The sequence below is a fragment of the Sphaeramia orbicularis genome, chromosome 15 (genome assembly GCF_902148855.1).
Source record: "Sphaeramia orbicularis chromosome 15, fSphaOr1.1, whole genome shotgun sequence".
Taxonomy (NCBI): Eukaryota; Metazoa; Chordata; class Actinopteri; order Kurtiformes; family Apogonidae; genus Sphaeramia; species Sphaeramia orbicularis.
Genome location: NC_043971.1, coordinates 34616821 through 34630444, shown reverse-complemented (window position 1 = coordinate 34630444; position 13624 = coordinate 34616821). Strand labels below are relative to the sequence as shown.

Here is a 13624-nt window from a genome sequence, read left to right as displayed (position 1 = left end):
ACAGAGCCTGTCGTGTTGTGGCGTTCAACCAGGTTTGTGATTGTGGGTTGGGAACAGCCCATACACCTGGCAATATCACTGTAGCTCAAACCGGCCTCCACCATACCCAGTGCCCGGAGACGTTGTTCACGTGATAGACGTGGCATGATGCCGTTCACTGGACTAACAATGGTGGCCTTTTTTGGGCCTTTATATAGGCCTTCAAAACCAATCCTCAAATTGTGCAGATACCCACTGAGTATTGCTCAATGTGTATTTGGTCCACTTTTGCAAAGAGACCAACCCATGTGCAATGAACCGTGACAACATGACAATTCATCATTATCTCAACTACCCGAGCACTAAGTCATCAATAAATCCACAATGAATAATTACAACCCCCCTACAAGTGGAAATATGCATACATTTCTACCTCAAAGTTTCTATTGACTGTCAGTATATAAAAAATAGCAATTCCATTCAAATCAAGCATTTAAGTTTAATACACTCAAGTTTTCATTATTCATTACTTAATTTTTTTAAGGCAACCGGTTTCCTCACATTTTTTAAGTAAACTCAACTTATCCAGTCTTACAGTGTACAGAATAAAGAACGCACCGTATTTTATACTATGCAAATATTAACTAAATATTGTAGAGTTTATAGCACAGAGCATAGCCTGTAAGTCTTATTTCCCCAAACACATAAAACATATAGAATGTGGTATTGTTACACTTCTAGAAGAAACATGTGGCGAAATCAACTTTGTATTGATCAGGGCTAGTTGAGGCATGACCCAGCAACCTTCCCCTGACAGCCCATCAGCCTGTGGCAATAGCAAATCTTTCAACCTTCCATCTCTCATACACACACTCTCCCTCTTTGTTTGTGTGTGTGTGTTTTCACCTAAATCATGCACACACCTCCTAAATCTACCACGCTCCTCTTGTGCTCCCCAGTCCTCACTCTTTTCACCCAATAATTTAAAAACTCTACACTCACTCACACGAGTCCCAACAGAGTCAAAACAAACCCCCCAGTGAAAGTTTTCCTCGGTGGCAATAGAGCCAATCATATATGGAGTGCAATCAATCCAAGTTTAAGAATGTGTTCGAATGAGGAAGTAGTAGAAGTCTACTCCCTAAACCATGGTGGAGAAGCGTTATGTTTGAATGTGCTGACAGGCTAACCACTACCTTGACTGACAGGAAGTATACAAGATGTCAGGCCGACTGCTGAGAGGTGTTTGGAAAGTCTGACGTCAGAGCTTCGTCAAGTGTCAGCGGAGAAGACAACACTGATACTGTCTTCCTGCAGTTTTGATGGACAGGAATATTGTTATGCGGGCTTGTTAAACTCATTATAAGTGAACGCAAATTATAATAATTGCAGTCACTGATAGCTCGTGTAAGAAACAGTAGCTTTGTTTTTAATAGTTAATCATTTCTGTACGCATTAAATGACTTGATATGTTACTGTCCTTCATACCTACCACAGCACACTTGGCTGGTTGGAGTATTTTCTCAGTTTCAGGCAGTATAATCGTCTCCTTCCTGTTTCCCTGCCCTCTTTCCATCCCTCCTTCTCTCTGCCTTCTCCCCACAGTCTCTGCCTGGGTGAAAAATGGGGCGCATTTCCCTGATAGCCTGTGTGGATGTGGAGAGTATAAATGGCTAATGAATTACAGATGAACATTGACGCAAATTAATCTTCCTGATGTCCCAGGGTTATATGGCAGCTATTTAAAAGTTTAATCAATACGCTGAAGTTGAGAACATGCAGGCGCTGCAGTTGTTTGGCCGCAGTAAACAGCCAGGAGGGGAGCAGCGAAGGCCTGAACCCAGGGCATGCATCATAATGACAGCTATTTATGTTTAATGGACTAAATTTTTTTTTTTTTTTTTTTTTTTTTTTTTTTATTGGGAGAGGATGAATGTCATTTTAACTCTCAAAGTTACACACAGTTTGTTTTTGTTTTTTGTTTTTTTTGTTTTTTTTTTTTGCTAAGACATAGAATAGGTGACAAAGAAGATGTTAAAATAATGAACTAATAGACCAAACATAGTAAATGTGGATTCAGAGTTAGAATACACTGTTGCCCATAAAGTTGGAATAAAATATTTTTACCACTTCTCAAGAAATAAGTGTGACAATGTGATTTGTTCTTGATAGATAAAATGTAAATGTAATTATTGCACATATTCGAAGGCGATAACTGATGTGTATAAATAGGAATGAAAAGAAGAATGTGCAACAGTGTGTATTTAACCTTTCCTCTTATGTGCCACATAAATTATACTGTCATAACATCTGTTTTTATCTTCACGCTGTTGTCTTCTTGTTCATGCACGCTAATGGAAAATAGTTTCCTCGTATTTATTTAATATATTTATGTGTGTTTTGACAGTAACAAATGACAGTTGCGCATTGTTTTTGCTCACCACAACTTAATAAGGACATGAGGTGAATAAAGTTGAGGGTCCAGCTTTTGTTAAATATCAACTAAGGTGATATTTTTGGATACATCTATGCAAAAGCACATATTTGAGTTTGTGTTATTAGCGTTCTCATAAGCAGGAGTATAACACGTACAACCTGGACCATTTAAAGTTGACCCCAGAAATGGAAAAGTACATTAAACTTGCAAAATAGGTTTCAGGAGATGTGTGGATGATGCTCAGTGCAAAACAATGTAGTAGAGACTGCTTTCAATGTATTTCTGGTTCCCTTGAGGTAATTTTTTCTGTCAAAAAATATGCTTTAAATACATCCTGCATGAAAAAAAGTGTTACATTGTCCTGTGAGTGGTATCTGTTGGATAAACTGTATTATGTAATAGTTGACGGTTGAATGCTAAATTAAGAAAAACGTATTGTTTGATTCATGAATTAAGTTACTGATAAAGATGTAAAAGTATTTGGTGTAAAAGTATTGGAGGGGTAGGATTTAATAACTTTATACTTCTTCCTATTCTTTTTTTGACCATGCAGATTTAGGCTTGTTTGAACTTAAAGACAGATTGTGTTCATTTAAATGTTATTTTGTTTTTGTTTTATTTTGTTTCCTTGTATGTTCGAAATAAATAAATAAATACAAATAAAAACTGAAGCCTATTTCCATATATAATGTCATCAGGTGAATAGAAAACTCTTAACTCAATAAAATACAACTGCACATAGACAGTCACGGTAACTTTCCTTGTTCTGGCATCAGTGTTGATAGAGATGACCACTACTTTAGGAAAGAAATAAATGAAATCACAACTTTTAACCTGAATCTTTAAAGAAAACTCTGATTATGTGTATTAGAGCTGTAAAATTAATCAAATTGTAATTGCAATATCAACCAGTGCATTTATGTGACTCCAAAAGGCAACAATTTAGAGTTCCAGATTTATAATGGAAAAATAAATCACAATTTTATGGTGATATTTTGTATTTCTGATTTTATATTTATAAATGTGTATGTTTGCGTTGAAAAAACTCCACTTTTTGTTCTTTCCCTGATAATTAAGAAAGCAGAATCAAATCACAACATTCCCCATAATCACCACAATGTGATTAGAATTTTGTAATATGTACCATATATGTTCATACATATAATAAATAATAATGTTTATTTATCTAGCATTTTTTTCAGAAAGATTTCACAAGGTGGTTTACAATAAAATCTCAAATTTAAATACAATTTGCTTTAATATAGAAAATCAACTACATTTTATCCTCTTTTTGTTTAGTAATCCAGGCATCAGAATTACAGATATCAGCCTACAAAAAAAATCCAGAAATAAGCACACAGGCTCACATACCCAGCATACCAGTGCACATGTAAAATAATTTCTCTGTATGACAGTGTGCTGTGGCGTGCCAGCCCACCTCTCCGTAGCCTGAATCAGTCCACTGGCTCTGCATTTACGGGACGCTGGGGGATTATCTATCTACAGGCCTCCCTTTAGAAAGGAGGTGGCGACTCCATCTCATGACGTTGGGTTGAACTGATAAAAGGACAGCCGGAGATGGATCGCGTCCACAATAATAGCCCTGGCTCACAGCACCCTCCGCCCCAAGCTCATAAGTCACTCTTGCACCAACTCTTATGGAGGCTTACCCTCAGCTCCATCTGGCCCATCCCCCACCTGCCCAGCAGTGTTATTTCAGCCCTCGGACAGAATACAGAAACTATAATTGCTTTGTTAATTGACTTTTTTTCTCACTGCGTTTTTTGTCTAACGGTTGGCAGCACAGATGGAATTATTGGTCAAGCAGCCAAACCACAGGATGGGGTAGAAAACTGGAGGTCAAAAGATGGAAATTAGTTTTACAAAGACCAAAAGACAGGAATCAAGAAACAGCAAATGTGTAGTGATGGAGGAAAACCGAGTGGGAGCGGTTGAGAGGGGAGGATAGATGTGAAAAGGAGACGGGACAAGAAACTAGGAGTGCAGGGAGTGGATTCATGCCGAGAATAGATAACCTTGATGTTAAAAGCTACATCCGTCGGATGTGTCTTTCTGTGACATATTGATGGCCCTTGAAAAGAGTCAAGCTGATTGTATGCAGGGAACAATCATTAAACCCACTCCATCTCCCTCCTCTCCCTGACATTCTCTCCTTCTCTCTTTTATGAGTGTGTATATGTATGTGTGTGTGAATTCATGCACATTTGTGTGGGTGTATGCTGATTAAATGTACACTTTAAACAGGCTTAATGTGGTTGTGAATCCCTACACTTACAACAAAACTACTCACTGTTTGTAATGTAATGATCATAAACTAGAAATGATTTGGGAGAATGCATCTTTTCATTGCAATTTGTATATTTCTTCCTGATAAAAAATAAATATATTGTATTTTATTTGTTTATCAGTGTTTATAAGGCAGAATTACTAAGCTTTCAAAAATATACAAATGAGCACATATGCTAACATACTTTGTTTGTATAAGTAAGACCTCCTCAGCATTAAGTGGCAATAAAAATGAACTACAGCACTGATAAGCTTGTTATTGTTCCACTATGTACTAGAATTTTAGATTTAGATTTTAACCCAGAAAAACTAAAATATCACTTATAGCCTCTTTAACAGAACTCACCATTTATTAATTTTCCAGTAAGTTGTCTATAGAAACTATGGACAATGTAACTGGTTTCATTTTGTTCACAGGAAGAAGAAAAAAACTGGAGTGTATTTGATTTTATTCAAAGCTACTATACATAGGAGGCTTTGTATAGCTAAGGTACTTACACTGTGGCAGAATGGCCCATCAAGCCCCTGTAGAGAGTGCACATGCTTTGGGTAATCAGCTTTAAAAAGACCAGATTGTTTGACGATGAACATCGACTGCAGTATTCACCCAGAGGAAGACACAAGATACTGACTGTACGCACTTTTAATAAAGACAAGGGGGTCAGCTATTCCCCTTAAAAACAACAAGGTGCTGTGTGACATATGTAGAACAAAGGCCTGATTGTTCCTCCACCGGGGCATGATGGAAACATTAGCCTCCACATCACTTTGTTAATGTGTCACTTTAATGGCCGCTCCCACTGTTCTCACTGTGCTCTGTGTTTTGTGTGCATGAGATGAAAGTCATGCATGTGTATGCGTTTGTGATATTGTGTGTATGGTCCAATGTGTGGGTGTTGATTCAAGTGTGCTCATCCATGGCTTAGGATACACAGAGGATATCCTAGACTACTAGCTTTGGCACTTGTACCAGTTATTATTAAGTATCAGTTCATCAGGCGAAACCCCCTAGGCATGAGCAGGACCTCACAAAGGCCTTATATGTATTATGTAAGACTGAGTTCGGCTTAGTTATTCCCTTCTCTGTCTCCTACCACCCCATCTTTCTCTGGGTTTCTTTCATAATAACAACACAGTCTTGCTGTGAGGGGAACACAGTGGACTGGATGCACAAAATAGACTGTGTAGTATAACCCTAAAGTGTAACTACAACTTTAACCACACAGAATTAAGACACACTCTTTCACCCACTGGAATGTACAAGGTCTCAGCAGGTCCATAAAGTATTAAAACGTCTGGAATGCAGTAATTTTATATATTTATTAAACAATATAATTAAATAAATACAAGTCTTCAGATTTGACTGTTTGATGAAATTAACAGCACTTTTATAAAGTCGTCTTAGCTGTTTAATGAAGTGTTTCTTTTGATCAACGACTGCTGGAATAAGTGTTGAATTGGTGCAAATTCAACAAGATCTGAAGTGAGAACAGTGCTTGCTTGAAGTGTGTTTTGAAAATAAGAAATGTAAAGCTGTTAAAACACTTACTCGTGGTGAAATATGTCTTAAATTACATTCATAATAGTTTAGAAAACTCTTCAATTTTACGCTTTTCAACCTTGCAGAAACCCTGAATATAGACCTCAATCCCAATCCTTGCTCTTTTCTTTTCCTTAATGCATTCTACCTTTCAGCTTTGATCATAGATGGTTTTTTTTTTTTCCTAAACGCCGCTGGAAAGTCACAGGTCACACACCGTCCACAGCATTGTGATTGGTGAGTTTCCTCCAATCCTTCTCAGTCCCCATGGGCGAGTGACGGACTCAGCCAAGTGTAAAGGCTTAAGGGGCCTTTAACTTTAGTTCCTTCATCTGTGAAGGTTATCTTTGAGAGGCTTTGGTTGCAACCTACAAATATATCCCCTCTAGGTAATGTCTTATAGGAGTTTTGGTTCTGGTACCTCACTGGATGATCACTTTAAGGGCCCCACTCCTGGAGAGAATGAGTTTCTCAGCGGGTAAGCTGTGAATATGTGAAAGGCCCCAGTGCCCATGTGATCAGAGTACTGCGAGACACCCCGAGTCCTGTGGTGTCAAGCCCAGTCTCCAGCCGTGGCACCTATGTCCCCAGGCAAATCACAGCAGCTGGAATTCACCCACAACCACCCCCCCTACCTCCCTCTACACACACCCACCTCATCCTCCAAACTGTCAGATAGGCGCACACACTAACACACATGCACACGTATATGTACCTCTCACACACCGGGGGAGCAGGCAGGCATGGAGCTGGTCCCGGATTTTATTGGAGGTGACAGCTTCTCACACTTCAGTGTTTGGATCACCTCAAGTAGCTGGGCTATGAGGGGAAATGAGCACTGCTCCACTACAAAGTCCAGATTTAGATTGACTGAGCTTGTCCTCGGGCCTGTGGGCTGCTGCTGCTGCTGTACTGCTCCTCCGCCTGACAGAACACCCACCACTGCTGCGAGGGACTGGTGTGTGTGTGTGTATGTGTGTATGCGTGTGTGTGTGTGTGTGTGTGTGTGTACGTCTGCCTACTGTATATGTGTGTGACTCGGTGGAGCCTACTTTGAAGAGTCAGAGAGAGTGGGGGAAAGAGAGCGATGTGTCAGGTTTGGTTAGAATTGAGGGTGGCATCAGAATATGCTTGGCACTAATATGGCACCAGTATCTCTGTCCCCGTCTCTGCTTTCTGTCACTTAGTTGCCATTCTCTCCCCGCCCTTGACAATGTCTCTTTGGATTATGTGATTGGACTTAGCGCTCGGAGCACCCCTCATCCCTCTGCGACACAGCCTCTCCCATAAGTCTCTCCTCTTCTTTCCTCCTGCCCTGTCTCTGGCCTGCCCCCCCACCCCCCACCCCACACCCACCCTCTCCTTTCTCTTCTCACCGGCTATAATGCACTTGATGTCTATTTAAAAAGCCTGGCGAAAGCTGTATCTGTTCTCCTGTCAGAGGATCATTGACAGCACTAATGCCACTTGTCCTTGCCTCATTTGGTGAGAGGTGACACCTAGCTGCAGCCAGCCGCATTCATCAAGTGGCACGGGGAGCACTGTGACATCACAGGCAGCGCAGACCAGTCACAGAGCTGTGGGCAGCCGTCTCCGTGGACGGGGACACCTCTCATGACAACGAGAAGCTACTGTCAGCCATCTTTGTTTTATCCTCTATCCTCCTCTGGCTCTTTTCTTTCCTCTGTGCTGATGAGTTGAGCATTTAGACTCACGCTGACTTGTATTTGACCATCTAAGACGCTGTGAAATCATGCAAATGATTGATTTTACCCTCACTTTGATTATTGATTTTGACAAAACTCTTAATATTGTCTCACATGAGGGAAAAAAAATGCATGTCTGTTTATCCAGGCAAACAAAAACCTACTGATGTTTTGATTCAGTCTGACATGAAGTTGCAGTGGGCAGCATCATGACAAGTTTTTTGCAGCTACAGTCTTCCACAAAATCTATCTCTGTACCAGAATGGATTTGTATGAGTCTATTGTATACAGTGAAAAGGCTGCATTGGAAATGTATACTGTATACAACATGTCATTTAGCATAATAGTGCAGCTATGTACAGTGCATCATTTCATACATAAACATTAACATGAGCGCCACACTTATAAGATCACCATGGAAACAGTTACTTTACTTTACTATAAGTCATTTCATAGATTTCAGATCATCATATCAATAGCCGTGTCAAGAAGCAACAACATCATTTGCATAGCAATTATATGTACATTTGCACTCATCTCTCCTGCATCGCACAGCCATTTTTTTCTGAAGTTTCCTAAATACTTACTATGTATCCTTTAACATATGTAAATTGGGAGCTCTAGTTCATACTCCAGTGTAGTAGGTGGCAATAATGCGGCTTAAATGCTAGTAGCCAATAAACAATAAACAACTGTGGGATGCAGTGATGCACACAGCTGAGGAGGTGTACTGTGAAATTTGTCCAGTGTAGTGGTGTCATCTGGATATGACTGGCCTAATGTCGATTGTTAGGCTTTTCACATATCCTCCTGAGACCCAGGAAAGTGGAAGTTTTAGTTTTTTTACATTAAATAACTGTCTTGATTGGAAACTGCCTAATGCAACAGTTTTTTCAGATGCATATTTTCTTTTTTTTTTTCTTTTTTTTCCTTTTTTTTAATGGAATGTCCTTTGCAATGGACAGCATTTTTTAAGTAATGCTGTGAAACTTTTGTCCCCTACAGAGGACAAAAATGCATTGCTAGGTCTCAGGAGGATATTGAATGCTACGTACCACTTTTGATAGAATCAGTTTACCATATACTGTACATATAAAACGAGAGACACTGTCAGATGTCACTATAGTGCCACCATCCAACTAGGGGCAGGTCATAATGGTCACTTGGTGTTTAGCATCTATAAAACAAACCCAGGAATCTAAATGATCTAGTTTGGGGTTTTCTACATTAATTGTAACTAAACTCTTTTAAACCTGACGTGTCATGGCTGACACACCCTGTACATATGCAGTTTGGATGGCTGTAACTCTGTCACTGTTTATGCAAATGAAAAAATTCCACTGGTTTCTGAAACCAGAGACGTTGCCTTTATAGGTTTTATTGGGTCATTATGGTAATTTCACTCGCACCTGTTCTAGAAGCTGGAGAAGAAGCCATTTTAGCAGAATTAAAACATGCAGTAAATTGTAAATGATTGCTAGATTTGGAAAGATCTGGAAAAAACTGCTCTGGAAAAATGGGCAAAAGGAGTCATTCACAGCGTATTTTCTAACCTTTTTATGGTCAAAATAAGAAAAAAAGTCCAAGCAGACCATTTTAGGCTCAGGGTTCAAAGGGTTAATTATCAAATTAAAAAAATGTAATGATTAATTTACATTTTATAATAATGTTACATTGGTTCTGATGTTTCTTTTCTCCATCACTTTTCCTTAAAGTTCTGTCAAACTGTTGATATTCTCATAACTGCCTTATTAAGGAAGACTCTGACAGCTGTTTCCGTCTGTCCTATCCGTGCTGTGCCAGTCGGTAGTAGATAGTATCCCATTTCTAACACAGATGAGCCACGCCCTTGTCTTCCTGCCGCCTAATTGCTGTGATGGCTCAGCAAACGGTGTGTGTTTTAGTGTGGGTTGATGGAGTGTCGGGGAGCTTGTTACTGTCAGGACTCTGCCCTGAGGCCACGCTGGTCTTTCTGTGGAACAAGACACTCATTCTTCCCAGCAGCATCTCTCAATCCCTGTAAGGAGCTGATCCAGAGCCTTCACAGTCCTGCCACTAAAAGCCACTGTATGAACTTTATACTCTAAACACTGATGTTTGCATCAGTACAATTACACTTCTCACTAAAACCCCTTGTCTGTCTCCCTACAGGTAGAATAAACACCTTTAAATATATTCTATAGTCTTGTAAAACTATTTTATACTTCACATACTGCCATTCTATAAAATATTGTATATAAAACATGGTTCTATGGCTAATAATATTAACAGAGCAGTAAATGTGACTTTAGTCCAGTGCAAACATTGTTACTGTGTCTCTGCATTGTTTTACAACGATGTTTTAAACTGTATGTAAAGGAAGTGCCATAATCTTTGTTCTTTATTCAGTGTTTTTGAAGGTTTTTCTATCAGTACATATTAAAATACACCAAATAGAGTTTTATTGCATTTATTACAAATCTCAAAATATGCAAAGTTGTTGAATAATATGGTTTTACAGGGTTTTGGGGATAAAGAAAAGAAAACAAAACAAAAGAAAAGAAAGTAATTTACATATGAGTTGTATTTATGTAGCCAAATATAAACAGGGTCAAGTTTGCAAAGGTGAGTTCAAGTGAGCACCTTTTTACAACTAGAAGACTTGCTGTTTTTTAGTTTTTTTTCCAGTTGAAAATTACAGCTACACATGTCTTACCCACTTCTTCTCATTCCGTTTAGGTGTATTCGCCAAGTGTCGATACGTCTACTATGGCAAGCACTCAGAAGGCAACAGATTCATCCGAAACGACCAGCTCTGATGGTCAGACCAAAGACATGGATGTGGCCAGAAGGACATGGGATCAAATCAATGGCTTATTTATATTAAGACTGCAGTTGATTTTTGAGTCACCTGAACTCCCAGTGGAAAAGGTTCGACTTTATCTTTCATTTTGGCTATGTAAGGAGAATATCTTTTTTTTTTTTTAGATCTTAATCCAGTCTCTTCTGCTGAGCTGCGTCTGTGTTGCCTCCCAGCTTCAAGCCTAAAGTCAGAGTCAGGGATGACACTCCGACTGACATTATTGCCTCTAAGCATCAGCAAGCCTACAACAAGCGCACACACACAAACACACACAAACACACACACATGCACACAAACAAACCAAAGATACATGCAAGGACAGTCCCTCTCTTCTCTTCCTCCCTCTCTGTCTGTCTGTGTCTCTCCCTTACACTTAGTCAGTGACAAACAGATCCAGCCAATTGCATGTTTTTTTCCTTTGACAGCCATGATGGATCACCTATCCACTATTGCCACTAATCAAGGGTGAAAGGGGTGACGGTCACACACCTGGGGCCTGACATGGACTCATCCTTCTCATGCTGTCTCTCTCTGTCTCCCTCTCTCTTCCTTCTGTTGCTCTTTCTCAACACACACCTGCGCATACAACTGCAGTTTAACATATTAACACACACACACACACACACACACACACACACACACACACATCTGGACAGAACAGGTCTCAACCAGCCTTTTCAACATCATACATTCTAAGTTCAACATCCAGGCTTGATTTATCTTATTTACTTAGGCTAGGGATGATACTTTTTCCTAATTTTATTCGAATATTTTTTTTTTTTTTTTTTTTTACAAGACAATCTGACTTCTTAAGTTAGACTTGTACAGTATGAGACTGTCTCCATCACTGCATGCAGTAATAATACATCTGATGTAACATGCAACTTTGAAAGTTAAAAACATTCCAATTTCAGCTATATCAAAGATCTTGTAATGCAAGGACCCATTCCAGGTTTTATTTTATGTTATAGTGATCATTTTGATGTGCTTGGTTTCCTTTGTCATTCATCTTTGTCTTTAGGTAAAACCTAATGTACAATGTACTGTTTTTATACATGCATCTAATAATTCTGGGTCAGTGTAATCATATAGTGTTCCATTGCACTTTTTGATGTTCTGAACATTTGATCATACTTTTATCATCATGAAAGTTCTACAGTGTTTTTACAGGTTTTCACTGTGATTTCACATCCACCTGACGTGTTTGTGTAAAACGACTCAAATGTATGATACTGTAGCTGATCTCATGTACAGTTTGTATTTGCTGGTTTTTAACTGATTAAAAATCCTTTACTAGTACTGTACTACAATATGTTTGACAGGTTTGAACATCTCTGGTGTTTTCACATTAATTCCATCTGTTTCTGCTATTCCTTCTTTCCTAATGATCAAATGTCCATCAGATTAATGCTTACAGGGGCAGTCAATGTTTTATTAGCCTGTAATACTCCTGATTAAAGCTGCATACACAGCGGAGAGGAATGTCCTTGACTGTGAAAAAACCCCATGTCTTGTCATGAGGTGCAGGGTTGACTTCTTTAGAATACAATAACCATATAAACCACAGCGATGAGATAGAAGAGACTCACTGTTGAAGGCATTTGAAAGAAACCATGTGGTTCTTTCTGAGTTTCAGTCCAGTGTGTCAGTCATCCACAGAAAAATGAGGGAAAGGTCGGAGATAGCCTCATGCAATGTTTGGTCACTCTGTCAATATGTGTTTACTTCTTACTTCTATAAGCAAAACCATGCTACTTTACAAAATGGTGTGTGTTGCGTGCACATGTGAGTTTGCGTGTCTGCTTGTCCACCACTTACAACAAGACTGTGTGGCCATATTCCAGCTGACATGCCATTCAGGAGCTTGGTCACTAGTGCCGGCGTTTCAAAATGACAAGGTTTATTTGTCTGTATTTTGATATGCTCAGAGGAAACTGGGACTGACAGCCGGAGGAGGCAGGAAGAGGGGAGCCACAACAAGTTCCCCCCCGCACGACACAAAATGTCATCCCTCCCCTGGCTGCAGCGCGCACCCAGCCATCCTGCTGAAAAGAGCAGACATTTAAAACTTTGTGACATGTGTCACAGGCACTGCCATTGAGCCAGTGCCACTGACGGAGCTGGAATTGACAGGCCCCGAGCCACCGGAGCTGGCTGGGGGACACACCAAGTTTGGTGTGTGTCACTTCCTATCCTCGTCAGCAACGCATCCGAAGCTGCCACACCAACACAAACTGCATTATGGGATGGGCGGGCAGTGCTACAGTGGGTTGACATATGCTTGACGTGAGCCTTTGTGCATGCAAGTGGATGAATGGGAACACTGGCATCATGGACAGTAGATTAATTAAGGTATGAGCCACGGATGTACAGTACCTGTAGGCGATGCCCTCTGTGACCTGTGGTTCTGTTACTGCTCCTGCTTCATGGGAACTTACAGGCTGAACAAATGGCATGCCACTTCATCAGAGCAGATCGCTGACATTCTGCTACAATAGCCCCGCAGGCTCCTTTAGTAGCAATTGTGTGTCTGTGTGTCCAAGAAAAAAAAAAAGAAAGAAACTCAGTAGCTTCATATTTTTCCAGGTGGATTTTAAATATATCTCCTGTTACTTTTTTCCCTTTTTGGAATTGCTGAAATATTAAATGACACTGACAATATTAAAAAGGATAAAAGCAAACACTTACTTACTTACAAGCCTTTTGCCTGATGGGTAATTCTTAGCTCTTCTGCTTTTGTTTCATATGGCATAAATACCTATTACGAAATATTGGTTGAAAACATCTCTACACACATACACACACAAATTCTT

General features: G+C 39.7%; 1 protein-coding gene across 1 annotated transcript in view; it reads left to right on the top strand.

Annotated features, from left to right (window-relative positions):
* lrmda (leucine rich melanocyte differentiation associated) overlaps positions 1-12115 on the top strand; it is a 263399-nt gene extending 251284 nt beyond the window's left edge. The window contains exon 7 of the mRNA XM_030156833.1: positions 10688-12115. Within this exon, the coding sequence (XP_030012693.1) occupies positions 10688-10767 (80 nt within the window). The 3' untranslated portion in view covers positions 10768-12115. The remainder of the gene's footprint in view (positions 1-10687) is intronic.
* Positions 12116-13624: the final 1509 nt, after the last annotated feature.